This window comes from Euprymna scolopes, chromosome 4 (genome assembly GCF_053919585.1).
Source record: "Euprymna scolopes isolate OS-2025 chromosome 4, ASM5391958v1, whole genome shotgun sequence".
In the NCBI taxonomy this organism is placed as follows: Eukaryota; Metazoa; Mollusca; class Cephalopoda; order Sepiida; family Sepiolidae; genus Euprymna; species Euprymna scolopes.
The window spans coordinates 65,750,907-65,768,799 of record NC_136485.1 but is presented as its reverse complement, the minus strand read 5'-3'; the positions used below and the strand labels follow the sequence as shown (position 1 = coordinate 65,768,799).

Sequence of the window (17,893 nt, the reverse complement as noted above, 5' to 3'; positions counted from 1 at the left end):
GTTACAAATATCCTAAGTGAAAGCGATTTTTGTGGAATGAATCGTTTTCAAAATTGGAACACCCAGCTCATCAATCTGTGTTGTTGACTACTGAACCTCCATCACCTCTCAAAGTCAAGATATAATGATACAAAACTGCATGTCTAGAATTCTTATTCCAATTTTGCTCAAAATCCATTACATGAATTTTATCTTAGAAAATGTCTAAAATTTAAGGCTTAAGCTTAAGAAGTCCTAAGAAGGAAATTGAAATTCAAGGAATCTTGCTTTGCTGGTGTCCAATAACTAGGGATAAAATTCAGTGCAAATTTGAAATATTTATATCTTCAAATGGGAAATTGTGTCCATATTATGGTATCCTTAAAACTAAAAGAGTTTCACAAATTGAAATTGAAATTTGGAATATTTATTGTATTAACTAATTTACTTAATACCTTTTATTAAAATTACAGAAAAAAGTATGAAGTATCCTTTTAAAGACCTTTTTAAACCTTTTTAACATGCCAAACTTAATATACCCATTGCATATAAATATATAAGCATATACACATACATAACTTATATATATACTTTTTGGTTGCATTTAGATGACCAGAAGAAAGAATTCGTCCACAATCATAATTTTTTATTTTGCTGGATGCCTATAATTTTTTCCTTTGCCGACTTACACACATTTCACAACCTGTAATGAAAAATATTGTTTGTTTGACTGTTCTTTAGAGACAACTAAATATTGATAAAAAACAGGCACAATATTCCAAAGTAAAAACAAACCGGAAAAAAATGTGATTAAGAAGAAAAAAAAATGCAAGTCAAAAACATGAAAAACTCTCTTTAAAGACAACAATCAGCCCCCCCCCCCCGCCAGTCTGACATCATGTTGGAAGATTCTTAAGCATATATATATATATATATATATATATATATATATATATATATATATATATATATATATATATACTAGCAGGCCGCCTGGCATTGCCCGGTTGTAAAATATGTTGAAATATGATATTTTGATTAATGCAGATTTCATATTTATTATTATATTATATTTGATCCAATATATAGTAATGATTTAAAAAAGTTAAAAAAAAAAAAAAAAAAAAAAAAACGAAGTAAGAGAATACATGAATTTCTGAAGACAAACAATAAAAACGTATGTCGCTAGGAGTCATGAAATAAAAAGATACTTAAATAATGAGTAAGTAAATATGATTTACTTTGTTGTGCTATTTTGGGGCGTATACAGCTGATACCAGGAAAGGCCATGCAAAGATGGAGAACCATTTGGACTACATCTGACTACCTGAGTATTAACGTTTGAAAGGAGGTGGTATCCACTTTCATATTCTTCATGTAGGCAGACTTAAATCTTTGGTATCCAGGAAGAAAAGACTGTATTCTCTATTGGCTAGTATAATCAAGAGGGGAAAATTTTGATATCATAGAATGAAGATCACTCTGAATAATTCTGAAGTTATCAAGTTTGTCGCTAATTTCTAAAGGGCAAAATGGGATAAGCTACAACCTGTACAGCATATTATGATATCTTTGTTTTGTTAGCTTGGTGATACCATTGGAATACAGGTTGAAGTAGGTGCTATTGTGATTGCAAAAATTAGGCATACTTGGAGTAAGTTCAAGGTAATTTTGCCATTATTGGTCCCCTGACAAAGGAGGGGTTGGACCTAGTAATTCACTCCCATTTGTCTATTCATTTGTTTGAACTTTTCCCAATAACCACATGTTGTTTTTTTTATTTTTTATTTTACACAGACATTAGTCATGGTGCAAGTAAATTATTTTTGTCAGACACAGATTTTCTGGAATAACTCTGGTTGCCCCCCTCCACAGGGAGCATTATAGGGGTAAAATTGCCCCCAAATCGTTCATCCATTCATTTGTTCTCACTTTTCTTATTCTTGGAGTTTTTTGAAATTTTGCACAGACATTAGTCATGGTAAAAGTAAATTTTTTACTTATGGAGAGGGCCCCACATATGCTTGGCTTGTTAATCAGTAGCATGTAGTAAATAATGGGCAATCAACAATTCCCCCACTTGTTTGCTCAGCAACCAACAAGGCTAATATGCTTGCCAGCCGGTTTGCCTCAAACTCCACACTGGACCCTTCCAATCACCTCCTGCCTGACTTTCCTTTGCGGACAGACACCACGCTAGATGATCTAAAAGTCACCCCTGCTCAGGTGCATGCCATCATAGAAAACCTTGACACTTCAAAAGCATGTGGACCTGATCTCATTCCAGCTGTGCTATTAAGAGTGCTCAGCCGAAGTAGCTCCAGTTCTCTCCGAACTCTACAACAAATGCCTTAATGAATCATGCTTTCCGGGCTGTTGGAAAACTGCTTCTGTGGTACCAGTATTCAAGAATTCTGGCGAAAGAACTGATCCATCAAATTATCGCCACATTAGCCCCCTCCCACTTTTCACCAAAATATTTGAGACCATAATTAACCAGTCTCTAGTCAGTCACCTTTCAGATGCTAAACTTCTGACTGACAAACAATATGGATTTAGACAAGCCCGTTTCACAGCAGACATCCTCACTGTAATCTCTGAACGTATATACCATTCACTGGACAAAGCGGGGGAGGGCAGAGCGGTAGCTCTAGATATATCTAAGGCTTTTGACAGGGTATGGCATGAGGGTCTCCTCAGGAAAATTAGATCATACGGTATCACTGGTAGAATACTTAACATAATTAAATCCTTCTTAGATAAGAGAAAAATGTCAGGTTGTCCTCGACGGTCGTACATCTAAGCAATATGATATAAATGCGGGAGTGCCCCAGGGATCTATCCTTGGGCCTCTATTGTTCCTAATATTTATTAATGACCTCCCTGACAAAACTGCCTCTGAGATGGTTATATATGCTGATGACACGACACTCTATATCAGGCATGACAGGAAAACAGATGAAGATATATCTAAAGAAATGGCAAAAACACTAGAGGATGACCTCCAGTCTGTAGTGGAATAGGAACAAAAATGGATGATCACATTCAATTCTGCCAAGACTAAACTGGTTTCCTTCAATAATTACAAGAAACCTTCTCTACCACCAATAATAATGGCCAGTGACTCCCTATCTGAGAGTACATCTTTCAAACTGCTTGGCCTAATGTTCACATGAAACATGAGTTGGAACAATTACATTGAAAACATTGCCAGGGCCGCTCCAAAGAAGGTAGGCTCTCTCTACCGTGCTAGAAAACTACTGACACCTGAAAGTATCCTGTACCTCTATAAGACCACCATTCGCCCATGTATGGAGTATTGCTGTCACATTTGGGCCGGTGCATCTGCTGCTAGTCTCTCGCTCCTAGACAAGGTTCAAAAGAGAGTCGCCAATCTGATAGGCCCTGAACTGGCATCTAAGGTTCAGCCTCTGTCCCATCGATGAAACGTTGCATCCCTCTGCCTGTTCTACAAGTATTTTAATGGTGAATGCTCTGACGAACTGCAGACACTTGTGACGTAGACACCCTCGACAAACCTGACAGGCAGCTAAATCCCACCCCCACGCAGTAGAGATCCCTAGATGTAAAAGATCTTTCTACTCCAATAGTTTCTTGGTCAGTGAGGGTTGAGGACATGCATTGCATGAATAGAAATGATATGAGAATGATATGATGGATGTGTAATGTGAGTGTTAAAGATAGGCATAGATTTGATCACCTTGAAGGAAAATTAAATTTTGACAATGTAGGGAGATGTATGCAGAGGAGTAAATATTGATGGTATAACCACAGTGAAAGAATGGATGAGAGTTCTTGGATTTGTTGATGTAAAAAGTCCAGTTTATCGGAAAGGCAAATTGAACTAAGTGGTAAATGGCACAAAGTGATAAAAATGGACCTGAAGGATAAAGGCTTGGTCAAAGATAGTTTAGTTTAGGAATCAATTTGTTAAAGCCGTCCAATGCATGCGAGCACGTAAAATGGATGTTAAACCAAATATGATGATGATGCTTGACCACTAACATCATGCGATAGATTATTTGGAAAGTGTGAATCCTCTGGTATCAAGTTGCAAGGTTCTTTTGGGGGATGGCTGCTACACAGCGAGGCATGATAGAGTATGTAAGTACCTCCACTGGACCATATGTAAAAAAATTAAACAGTGTTGCAGCAAGTCCTGGGAACATCAACCTGAAAGAACAGTTGGAAATGACTTATATACCATATATTATCACTATTTAATCCCCACAGCCATCTACCTTGAAAATGCTGCTGTCAAACCTGACATAGTTATATGGAATAAGTCAGAAATAGTGGCAACCTTGGTTGAAGTGAGTGTCCCTAATGATGGAGGTCTGAACAGAGCTGAAAGGGAGAAACAAAACGAATATCAGGGTCTTGTGTATGATATGAAAAGAAACTGGAATCTTAAGGAGATATCAATCATACCAGTTATTATAGGTGCCACAGGGCTTATGAAGAAGAACCTGAAGTCCTACCTAACTAATATTCCTGGTGAACCAAGTGCAAAAGAGATCCAGACAATTGCACTTAAGAGAACAGCGAGGATACTAAAAAGAGCTCTCGGTTGGTTTCAATAAAAAGCGGGGCAATGTTGGCAGCTGGTTTGGCTGCCCCATACCCAGTATTACAATCTTCAAAAGAATACAAATGAAAAATATATATATTTAGAATGTGAGAGATTATATAATTATTTCCGCAGTCAAACAACGTCGCAGCTCACAAGAGCCAACAAACCAGAAGTCCAAAACTCGAGTTTTGCCCTCATTTGACATACCATCATTTAGACACATCCAAATTCGGGATTCGAAAAACGAGCCTTTTGCATACGAGGCGAGTACTCTGCCACATGAGCAACCGCGCCACACACAAGAAAGTCTATCAACTAACACAGATCAAGCAAACCGCGACGAAAAAGAAATCCAGACAATTGCACTTAAGGGAAGAGTGAGGATACTAAAAAGAGCTCTCGGTTGGTTTCAATAAGAAACAGGGTAATGTTGACAGCTGGTTTGGCTGCCCCATAACCAGCATTACAATCTTCAAATAAAGAAAAAAAAAAAATACCAACATCACTCCTTTTATGGAGGTGTTTGTTAATCATCTGGCTTATTATTTATGGCTTTATCTTGCTATAATGATATGTTTGTGTGATATAATGTGTTATATCAGTTGTCAATGTTTTTATTTGATTTTCTAAATAGAATGGACTACATTTTTTTTAAAAATAATAACAAAGAAAAATAGTATTTGAATAGATGTAATTAATAATGAATTGACACATGGCAATATGAAGTGAGAAACTGAAATGTTGAAGGAGATGGTGAAAGTTGTACAAAATGAATTTTCTTTTGTTTATATCAACACAAGATTTTGAAAAATAAAAAAAAATAATACAATACAGACACAATCATTTTTTTTTTCCTTTTCAAAACTGAATGGGAAGCCCTTCTTCAGACAAACATTTCCTTTGTATTCATAAGAAAACTTTCCCTTTGCTTTGGTATTTCTTTCTTTATTCTTAGAAGAAAATACAATACTTATTTAACAGATAATTAAGAAAAAAAAAATCCTATTTCCCCTTTTGAAAAAAAATCTTTTGTTGCTTTCATGTCAACTTCTGTGATTTTTATCTGTCTTTAATTTAACTTTTAAATTCCCTTCTCTGAACCTAAGTTTCCTTATTGGTTTATTCAATTGTCCTCGGTCCCTCCATTATTTCAATACAAGGGAAATAATCCTATTTATGCAGGTATAAATTATCTCCCTTCTATTTTTTTTGTTGTCATTGGTAAACTAAACTAGTGTACACCCTCTGTCAAAAATGATAAAATAAATAAAATTAAAATACTTTGCCAGCATTCACATTATTATTCCAATAAGATAATGTATCATCCTGTGAAATAATAAAAAAAAGTGTAGAGAGAGAGGGAAGAAAGCATCTCTTTATGGAAATAGTAAAGGATTTCTTTTCTAAATTTATTTCAGACAGCAAATGGTTGTCTAATTTTTTTTTTTTTTAAACGTTCATTTATCCCAAACAAGGCATATTGCTACTAGGACGTAAGGGGTTACTGTGAATTAAGGTCCATACCTACAGGGAAATTTTAAATAGGTGGTTGTGCAGCGAGATGCTTTTTCACATTACATTTAAACTCCTGCATGTTGCTACAGTCAGAGAAATAGGAAGTAGGGAGGGAATTCCATGGGCTAGCAGTTCGAAGAAAGGTGGGATTTTGTTGATTGATGGGTTGGTCCGGAGTATTTATGCCAAGGGTGCACCAATACAGCAAATTCATTGGAGCACATTCCATTAATGTTTTCCAAAAGTAATGAATGCTAGAAAATAGGCACATATTTTAAAATTTCTCGATCTATATATATTGCTAACTTAAGATGACAGGTGGGACAGAAATTTTTTCGGGAAAAAAAAACGTTTTAAGTGAGTATTTTACAAGTATTTTAATGTAATGTGCTCTGATGAACTAATTGTACTTGTTCCCTCTTGATGTACATACTCCCAACAAACCTGCTAGCAACAAAATCACACCTCTTCACTGTAGAGGTCGCTAAATGCTGGAAAGCCTTCTATTCTAATAGTTTCTCCCCTAGTTAGACTTTGGAATTTCCTTCCTGCTACCTGCTTCCCTGACTGTGTTGACGTGCAGAGGTTAAAATGTAATGTAAACCAACATCTTGCTCCTCTCGCCTAAACATGGCCCCAAATAGTAGCTCCTTATGTCCAAGTGGTGATGTGGCTTGTTTGGGGTGAATGTGATTAAACAAAGCAAAAAAAAAACAAAAAAACATGTAAAAACAGTCATTAGGATGCAACATTGCACTGATGGGACAGGGGCTGAAGCTTGGTTGATAGTGTGAGACCTATTAGGTTAGATAATCTTTCTGCAGCCTTGCCTAAGGAGTAGAAACAAGAGGTTGGTTCACCAGCCCAGATATGACAACAATACTCCATGCATGGGCAAATAGTGGTTTTGTAGAGATATAGGATACAGGCAGGTGTGATGAGTTTTCTAACTTGATAGAGAGAGCCCATTTTCCTTGCAGCAGACTTGGCAATTTTTGACATTTTTGTCTCCCCTCTCTTAAACATGTGAAATGGTGTTGTTTTGCATGTTTTTTTTTTGTTTTTTTTTTATATCTGCATAATAGAATTATTTAACTGTAGAGGAGTGCATGTACTTTCGAAAATTATATAGATGAAAATAAGTTAAGCCTAAGAATAATTGTACCTATTTACAATGCCTCCCCACGGAACAGAGTTAGACACCAGGGTCGTTTTTTAACGTGGAGAAAAGGTATAAAAATAAAAATTGTCTCAGTCGTGAAGGATTTCTCCTCCACCGAAAGAGAACAAGAAATGGAAGGGCAGCATCTGAAGAACAGATACTACACTTTGATCTTGGCCAAAAATTGTAGTGGTTAACATAAAAGTAACTAATTTTTTAGATGTCACTGTAAACTTAAATAAAAATATATATGCGCCATACCTAAGATAATACCAATCCAATATATGTAAACCCAAAGTCAAACCCTCCCTCATCAATAATAAAAGATTCTTAACTCTATCAAAAGTAGACTTAGAAAAATTTCTTGTGACAAAAATTTATTTAAGTCAAGCAACATTTACAATACAGTTCTAAAAAAAAAAAAAAATAAATCCATAATATTGAAATTAAATATGAACACCAGGACACCAATAGTTATAATAATTCTAAAAATAGAAGATAAAAATGAATAATTTGGTACATGTCTCATAATCAGATGCTAAAAATAAACGCTGCAAGAAATCCCCAAATATTGAAAAACACTTCCCTGTAACAAATCCCTTACATAGAATCTTTAAATAAAAGTATCCTAAAACTATTCTGTGAAAACTTAGAGATGATAATTAAAGCGCATAATAATAAAATATTAAATCAGAGCAATAAAACAACAACAAAAGAATATAGTAAGAAAAGGGGACATAACAACAAAAATAATACAAAGGATAAAAATATAATTATTAGAGATAGTAACAAGTCAAACCTTAATAGAAACAGAAACACTAACAATGAACAGATTAGTTATAACTGTAGAACTCGCACACACTGTCTACTGCAAAATACATGCTTAACCAGAAACATTGTTTACCAGGCCATAATATTTGCCACAGAAAATCTGAATAGCAAAAAAAATTATGTAGGTATGACCTCCCGGGATTTTCAAACCAGATATGAATAAAACTAGTATGCACAAAAGTGTAAGCAACTGTATCTGAACTAATACAGTGAAAACTAGGTCACCTAATACAAAAAAAAAAAAAAAAAATGGCTCCATCCCCTTCAAAAAACAAACAAAGAAAAGGGGTGAATTACAGGTCAAGTGAACCCTTGCCTGATAAACATGCGATCATTGGTTGCAAAATATGGGGGTGGGAATAACAAAGAATCTGATTGGCTAACTAGCTAATGTAAATATATAAAACCACGCAGTTACATCAATTCCATGCAACAGCCTGACGAATTTTCATGGGGATAAAATACAGAAAATTTTGTCTAGCTTAATTTCTATAGTTTTTATAACTTATTACCTAACTCTACTCACATATTGAGCACTGTTGAATGCTGAAAATATATACATAAAATTTTATATAGATACATAAAATAATATATATGCTCTTGAATTGTAAGCCATGTTTAGTTTTAGAAGAGTTTCCAATGGGTAGTTATTCTAGACAAGTCCTGGAGAGGAAGAATTTTCATTGGGCAACTGTTTTGTACAGATTTCAGACTTTAGAATTTTGTAGCCAAAGAGTAAAAGATCTTTCTTGTGTTTACATGAAAAAGTTATGTGCTAGGATGCTAAAAGGCTTAATTTTTATGGAGCAATTCTTGTTTCTGATTGGTTGATAGCAGAATGTGAATTAATTTGATTTGTCAGTTCCTATCAGCAGTGTTTATAAATAGAATCTCCCAACTTGGAGGAAGCATACCCCCATTAGATATCAAAAACATTGCAACATATATATATGTGTATGTGCGTATCAAATGCAATTGAGTAATATGGATCGATTTTTTATATATAGATACTCATCAGTATATAAGAAGCTCAACTTATGGGGGTGGAGCATAACATAAAACAAAATTTATGACAAGATAAAGTAAATATACGTATATATGAATTTATTTTTCAGTTCAATAAGAAGAAACATCAATAGAAAGAGGGGTTATAAATGCTCTTTATACGTAGGCATTTCAAAGCCTAATGCTTCTCATCAGGAGAAAAGCGAGCTGGTTTACTGATATAGGAAAATGGGACGTCTTGCTTAGAATACATTAGGATGGAAAGGTAGAATAAACTTAAAGCAAAATTAAATAGAGGGAAGATAGATGAAGTATTGAACATAAGGATGATAAACCAAAACAAAATGTAGAGAGATGGAGTGGCCGTTATATATGTTAGGGGTTATATTGAGGCTAGACTGGATAAATTGGGGTGACTAAGTGTAGGTTGAGTTCTAAAAGAGGAATGCATGGGGGAGGGTAGGGAAAATGAGTATAGAAAATAGCAGAATATATCAAAGTGGAAATAACGATAATTGGAAAAGTATGAAGATAATATGGTATTGTGGAGGGGGGGGGGGGCTAGGAAGGAAAACAAGAAATAGTTATATAAGCAATAAAAAAACAAAATAAATAAAAACCTTAGGACCCAAGGTGATTACATAAGATTATATAATAAGCAACAATGAACTTGGTCAGTACCAGATGGGTGACCATTTGGGACTTCCAGGTGCTCTATGTACTCTCTGCTTATCTCAGCATTGTTTCCAGTCGTCCTGGACTTCTCTTTACCACTGGATTCAAGCAGTGCCGATTCAGGAGAGGTGTGGTTAAGGATTGCGCAACCCCTGTCACACAATTACATGCACAGCTGGCCCTACAGGGGATATCCTTTGTCTTTCGAGACTGAACAGAGGCATCCTCTCTATGATAAGGCCAATGAAAGTAGATGTGTATCTGGCAGAAAAAGGAATTATATAAATATACTTTTTATTTGTTTTACATAAACATTAATATGTCACTACACATTCATGATATTTCGTGATTCGTAATTATGGACTGAACTTTTGTATGAACAATATCACCTGAAGAGGTCTTTAGTTACATTTAACTGGCTGAAACATGCTCATGAATGTGTAGTGACATGCTAATGCTTATGTAAAACAAATAAAAAGTATATAATGCCCTACTTAATATTTGAACACTCTTGTATTAACCTCATTAAAACTTCATTGGTTGTTTTATCTCTGAAAAATATTAACCTGAAATTATATATATAACGGTCGGGTTTCAATCCTGGCTTGAGGTAGTTGCTTGTCTAGCCGCACTGATGAGCTGTGAAACAGCGAAGCAGTACTGTATGTGGATGACTATAATGCTCCTTATCTTGAGTTGAGCATATTGAGAAGTGATACACGAATTACCATTAGTGTATAAGCGATACTCTTTGTGTAAACAAATCGAGCAGAGGTAGTTCGGATGATAATAAAACATCGTTAAACTCATGACTCACGCAGCAGCCGCCAATAGCGTCGTGGTTAGGAGCCTTGACCGTCATACAGACAGTTGGGTTTCAATCCTGGCTTGAGGTAGTTGCCTGTCTAGCCGCACTGATGAGCTGTGAAACAGCGAAACGGTACTGTATGTGGATGACTATATATGAAAAGAATGTTGTTTGCTTGAAGCATTGTGTGTAGTGTGAAGAGTTGTGTTTTAATTGTATGAAAATGTAATGTTGTAGAAGAACACCATTGGGCACAATATATTTCTCATGTATTTCAAATTATAAAGATAGATTAACAAAATGCATTAATAATTCCATAGGAGGTGAAAAAAGGGCTAAGATGAGGAAAACAAATAAGACGAATTATATGATGAAATCCTGACACCCAGTTCTGAATGGGTTTCCAATTCTAATTAATGGGGGATCAACAGAGGGTATTGTTTGCATTTCTTGTAAAAAGTTTCTTTTTACCAATTTCCACAAATTAAAATGCATGTTTCTACCAAAGCTATCATGACCCCTTAAATAGCAGTCTTTTTAATTTACTTAATAAAAACCGAATCTTCTTAATTCAGGTTAATGATAAAAAAAATGGAATTGTTTTATCAAATGGCAGTTGTAATTTTATAGTTCTAATGATTATATTCTTTTCTGTTACACAGTTCCAGCTCCTGTCATCCCTCCTCATAAAAGAACCGTACCGCCCTTGTTGAGTCCTTCGCCTTCTCGGGGCGGATCACAAAATTCCTTTGTTTATTCGTGGAATGTTTCAAGCAACGTGAATATTTTCATCAAATCTGTGAGTCAAGTGCAGACAACAGAAAGCAAAGTGAGTATTTTGATATCATAAAAAAAAAAAGCAAACAATGTTTTTACAGTTTTGAATTCTTTAGATGAGGTATGAATGTATTGTTTAGATTAATCGGACAATTGTTCCCATCTTGAGTGTTATCTGCACAATTTTTCGATCAATGTGGCGATAATTTTATTTTTATTTCGGACTATTAGTCTCATCTTTATTAGTTGTTGTTTTTGGATCTTTTTATTGGTTCACAACGTTTCGGCCGAAGTTGTGAAGAGGAAGTTGGCCGAAACGTTGTGAACCAATAAAAAGATCCAAAAACAACAACTAATAAAGATGAGACTAATAGTCCGAAATAAAAATAAAATTAACATATAATGCTCATCTCAAAAAATGAATTCCAATTAAGGAATAATATATATATATACAATGTGACGATGTAATTCATCATGTTTAGTTGAAACATACATTTTATGTGATACTACAGAAAATGTTTTCAGTCATGATATTAAAAAATTTATTAAAACTAACACGGCTGTCAATAAAGATTCCACTATTAATAAAAAACAATCAATATAATTTTTAACAAGTATTAACAGTCAAATTGGATGTGTCAAAATATGTGCCCAATTAGATTATTCGTTTGCAAATTACATCAATTTAAATGAAGCCACTGTTGCAGATTTTTTAAAACAATGGAAAAATTTGAATTTCATGTGTTGATAAATTATTGCTGATGGGGTGGGAGAACAATATCAAGCAACATGAGAAACAATGATTAAAAGATTGTATGCTGACTTTTAACTTTTAACGCAGTTGTGCAGACACAAATTATGCTGAATACTCAGGTCACTCAAATTTGGCAGTTGTCCCATGAAACATTAAAACATCCACAAACTTGTTTTGACTGCTTGTGAATTGAAATTGTGTAAGATAGCAGAGGAGTTGAAGAAATTAGAAAGTAGTGTATTCACCGTTTTGTATGAATGTTTGTCAATGAGAAGCTGTGTTCAAAGTGGATGCTGCATTTTCTTGTAGTCAATCAAAAACAATGTGTCAAGGAATGAGAGCATTGTTTGCAATTGTTTCAATGCAATAAAAAGGATATTTTACATCAGTGTGACAATGGATGAAACATGGATCCACCACTTCAACTGTAAAAGCTGTCAATACCAGTAGGCAAGATTTTGACATCTGTATTTTGGAATATGCAAGGAAGGACCATCATTAGTAAATCTTGTATTGCATTACTCGTGCATTGGCAGGAAGAAAGCACCAAAAAATATTACAAATGTAGGAGAAAAAATACTCTTTCGTCAAGACAATGTGTCAAATCACAGGTCGATTGTAGTGCTAGCAAAATTATATGAATTGCACTTGGAATTACTTCCACACCCATCCTAATCTACAAATCTGGCTCCTTTTATTGATTGTCTGCAGACGTCAGAATAATGCTCCAGGCAAAGAGGTTTGACTCCAATCAAGAAGAAATATTGCAAAACAGGATTATTTTGAGGTCAAAGACAAATTGTTCTTCAAAAGAAAGAAAAAAGGCTTCAAATTAATAGTAGTAGTAATAGGAAACATAGTCGATGAATCAAGTTGAATTTTGTTTAAAAGTTGTTTTTTAAGTTAAGCCTGGGACTTATTGCATGATGTATTATAATAAAATGAAAACAATCATTGAATTAGAAAGAACGGATAGTGAATTAATGAGATGTCATTCTGCAAAGCAATATGCAAATTCAGTTAATCACACACATGATCAGTATATTAGAAAACTTTTGTGTTTGTGTATTGAATATGGATTAGGCATTTTAATCTCACTGTCAGAGCAATAAATCGCCCAACTTTATGAATATACTAATTGTTGTAGTCCTGTAAGGGTATAAAAGAAAGAAGCAACTCGGTAATTATTGGAAACAAAATATATTGAACAGAAAAGCAAATACAACAAATGAAGAGTGTGGGTATATGTCAGTCAGACTGCCAAGTGTGCATAATTTGTGTGTTTACGGCAAGAGACATTTTCTCTTTGTCTTTATAGTAAGTGGAAGAGTTTATTATCTGTAGGGTGGACACACCGCAACACAAATGTACAAAGTGTCTGAGAAGTAATGGAGCTTATGTCAAACAATTCATCTCTTCAAAGCAATCCCTTGTCGAGTCTGGTGTACTTGTTTTCTAAGCTTTCCCTATCATGCTTCTATGTACGTCTGGAAGTAATTTATTAGGATGTCCCATCAGCTATTATGATCTTATTGATAGCCTCTATGTCTTCAAGATGTGTCTCTTTAATTCCCTTGAGCTTGCAGAAGAAAAGGGAGAAGAAAAAAGTCACTTGGAGCGAGCTCAGATAAACAGTGATGTTTATATATATATTATTCCTTAATTGGAATTCATTTTTGAGATGAGCATTATATATTAATTTATTTTTATTTCGGACTATTATTCTCATCTTTATTAGTTGTTGTTTTTGATCTTTTATTGGTTTTGTTTATTCACAACGTTTCGGCCAACTATTCCTCTGGCCTTCGTCAGGTGGTAACCGCGACGGATAGGAACTTCGAATCTCCTAACTGCATTCTCAGCCATCACTGCCATCCATAGTTGTTGTCGTCTCACCACATTTTGGCCAATTAACCTCTGGCACACTTTGGGTGGGATTGAAACCACTATCTTCAGACAATGTTTATCTGGAACTGTAGAGATTCAACGTCTCTATCAACTGCGCCACGGACCCCGAAGGGCGATCAAGGTTGGATTCTTTGATCTTATAAATCCACGTTTATTTATCTGATCTTCTATAGTCGGGTCCGTACCGATTGGTATATATTATTCTTTAAATGAATTCCAGTTGATAGAGACGTTGAATCTCTACAGTTCCAGATGAACATTGTCTGAAGATAGTGGTTTCAATCCCACCCAAAGCGTGCCAGAGGTTAATTGGCCAAAATGTGGTGAGACGACAACAACTACAGATGGCAGTGATGGCTGAGAATGCAGTTAGGAGATTCGAAGTTCCTATCCGTCGCGGTTACCACCTGACGAAGGCCAGAGGAATAGTTGGCCGAAACGTTGTGAATAAACGAAACCAATAAAAGATCAAAAACAACAACTAATAAAGATGAGAATAATAGTCCGAAATAAAAATAAATTAAACAGTGATGTTGTTCCAGTATAATGTTCTTTTCTACCATGAACTGCTGAATACTCTGGATGTTTTGAGCAAGTGCATTGCCATGATAAAGTAGTAGTAACAATTTTTCTGACACAATCTGGCTCACATGGATCTCTTTGGAGATCATTTGGATCTGTGATGATAGCACTTTATCTTTAACTGTCTTGTTGCCTTTGCAACTAAGTCTTCAACCGGTTGCTGTAGCACTTGGTTTCTAGGCTGTACTCAAAAGTCCACATTTCATCATCAGCCGTGATGACTCCATGATGCCAATCCAATTCGATTCTGAACATGGTTGATGTTGTCCTGACACATGTACATGTGGTGCATCTTCTGAACAATCATTTACTGCATCTTTTTTTTGCACAAACATTATGCATGTGCAAATGTTTTAATACATCAGGATTTGCTAAGCATTTTAACGCTAGACTTTTTATTCAGCAGTTAAAATACTTCTAAATACTTTTCAAATTTTGAAGAGTAATTCTTTTTCTTTTCTTTATTATTAAGTACTAGCAGGGGTACCCGGTGTTGCCTGGGTGTGTTGAGTTAAAAAGAAGATCAAAAACAACAGTGGAGAGAGGTGTTAAAAAAAAAACTGGTAGTTGGTAAGCAGGCTCTGACTCATAACGCGAAGAAGGAAAAAAAACCCTGATTTCTTAGCCGATGTCTCTATCGTGCAATTGGAAGTTGTGAACGTCAAAATTAAGCTTAGTCAATCGAAAAGGGAACGATGACTTGCTAAAATGGTGCCGCAAAAACCAACCCCTCCTTGTAAAAAACTGGCCAGTTGAGGGTGAAGGAATTAATGTTTTTGGCCAATTTTTCGATATTTGTCGTTCAAAAGATCGAGTTTGGTCAGGTTCCAACACATCTGTCAGAAGTTTTTAGGCAGACATACAAACACACACACATTTTGCCTTTTATATATTAGATTAACAAAAATTTACAACTGTTCAGTTGTTAACAAAGAAATCGAAATGCATTCTAGTGGATTTAATTTTGTGATTAAAATATATTTAAATTAAAAAAATTGTTTTACACCATTGTATTTTTGATTTTAATAACTATTTTGATTAATTGTAAAAAAAAAAATAAGCATTCGATGTATAATTTATTCAAGTTAAACTGATACAAGAAATACACACACGAAGTTGATTCATATAATTAATATATGGATTTCTTGGTTTTTGAATTCTCTCTATATTAAAAACAAAAATAAAGAAAAATCTGTGATGTAAGTACCCATGATAAAATAAAAATATTATATTCCAAAAATCATGTAAATTGATAAAAGTAGTTTTATTTTTAAATAAGGAAATCAAATTTTATTAGTATCTGAGATGTGACCGTCTTCGTCTGCCATTTTAGAAAAATTTTGAGAAACAAAGGGAGATAATTCAATAAATCCTACTAGATTTATGTTGTAATGTCTACGAATTCCCATTAATCGCTTAAAAATGATTTTCTTGATCAATTTACATGATATTTGGAATATGATATTTTCGTTTTTGTCACAGGTATGTACATCATACAGATTTATCTTTATTTTTGTTTTTCAATGTAGGGAGAATTCTGGAGAATCCTATTTCTTTATTTATTACTTTTCGCTAACCATCTGCTCCCAAGACTTATATCCTCCGAAACATAATGTGAAATTATTAACTTGCATAAAAATCAGTTTCTGTATGTAAGAATGAATCCGTTGTGATTCGCCTTTCCCACTGTCAAAAATAACTTCTAATCTGTTAATAGACAAGCGATCTTGAAAGCAAGAATAGTCTCAAAACAGCTGGAATTCTAAATTGCTATTGGAAACAGCTGGAGGCCTCAAACACTGCATGAAATATTGGACATCTAAGTGATTTAGGAGAATTTGCCAGAGATAAGTTATTCATGTTTTTTACTTAAAAGTTAAAATATGTCAAATCTGAGCTATGAATCTTTTACTTCATAAACAAGAAGTTGACTTGCATATGTAATGATTCATCTCTCTCTCATATATATATATATTTATTTTTGTGTGTGTGTGTGTGTATATATATATATATACACAGAATAATCTAATGAATAGATAATTATGAATTCTGGAATATATATTATAGAAAATACAGTGCATAACTTCAGCACATGAATTTTATATAAACTTTTACCTCCCCACCCACCCCACACACACACTTTTAAAATAAGTTACGTAGAAAATAATTTCCAAAAGAAAAAAAGAATTAAATTTTGAATTAATTCCGAAAGGATTGATATGAGCACTAATAATATATATATGCTTGATAAAATTCTAACCTGTTGAACTTAAATTTCTGAATTATGGAATATATAATCTAAATAACAGGGTGAGTAATATGGCCACCTTGTTTATCTTTGTCAATTTTACTATGTAGGGAAGTGTGACTGAAGCCATACCATATCCCTCCAAAGAAAGAAAAACAATTTAAAAGTAATGCTATACTTATTGCTTATCAATCTATAATGTGTGTGTGTGTGTGTGTGTGTGCATATGTGTGTGTGTGCATATATTATACATGCATACTAGCTGTCCTGGTGTTGCCTGGGAATAATTTTACTTGTGTGTTTGCGTTATAGCCAAAATATTACTTTCAAATCTATTAGACATAAGTTTAAAGTTCTTTTATTGAAGACTCAAACTTATAAATAACTAGTATAGTTACCTGGCGTTGCTCGGGGTCATATGAAATTAAATAGAAGTAGAATCGTGTGTGACCTCTTTATTTCAAAATTTCTATCTCTACCTCTCTCTCCAGTCATCTCTGTATCTTTCTCTCTCCTCCTTTTACCATCTTTCTCCATAATTGAGGGAGAGACGTTTTCACCTAATTCATTCATATAATGATTGAAAACTCTAGTTAGAAATAGTTTGAACAATTAAAAAGTTAGAGCGACAAGGATAACTATAGCCCCCCCCCCCTCATATTTGATTGGCTTTGTGTCTAATTTATTTATGATTTTCATATAATTTTCATAAATAAATAAATTTTGGGGGGCATATGACCCCCCTCCCCCCAAAGAAAAAAAAATAACTCGCTCCTCTCTTACATCTCAAAAAGCACACTTTGGAATTAACATGGAAGTAAAGTATCATGAGCAAAGAACAGATATTAAATAATCGCAACAAGGAGGTGATCATGCCTCGGATGATTAACATGTAACAACTAAGCAGACATTACTTCACCTCCTTCCCCAAAAGCAGACGTTGGTAATACATGGGAGTAAAGTATTATGACTACAGGACATATATTACAGCTACCGAAAAAGTAGGTGATCATGCCTAGAAGGATGGACATATATTATCAAAACAGACACTAATC

General features: G+C 34.4%; 1 protein-coding gene across 3 annotated transcripts in view; it reads left to right on the top strand.

The window, feature by feature from the left end:
• LOC145268053 (phosphatidylinositol 4,5-bisphosphate 3-kinase catalytic subunit beta isoform-like) overlaps positions 1 to 17,893 on the top strand; it is a 420,372-nt gene that overhangs the window by 236,773 nt on the left and 165,706 nt on the right. For all 3 annotated transcript variants that reach the window (XM_080123347.1, XM_080123348.1, XM_080123349.1), the window contains one exon: positions 11,232 to 11,398. In XM_080123347.1, coding sequence (XP_079979473.1) covers positions 11,232 to 11,398 — 167 coding nt within the window. The remainder of the gene's footprint in view (positions 1 to 11,231; positions 11,399 to 17,893) is intronic.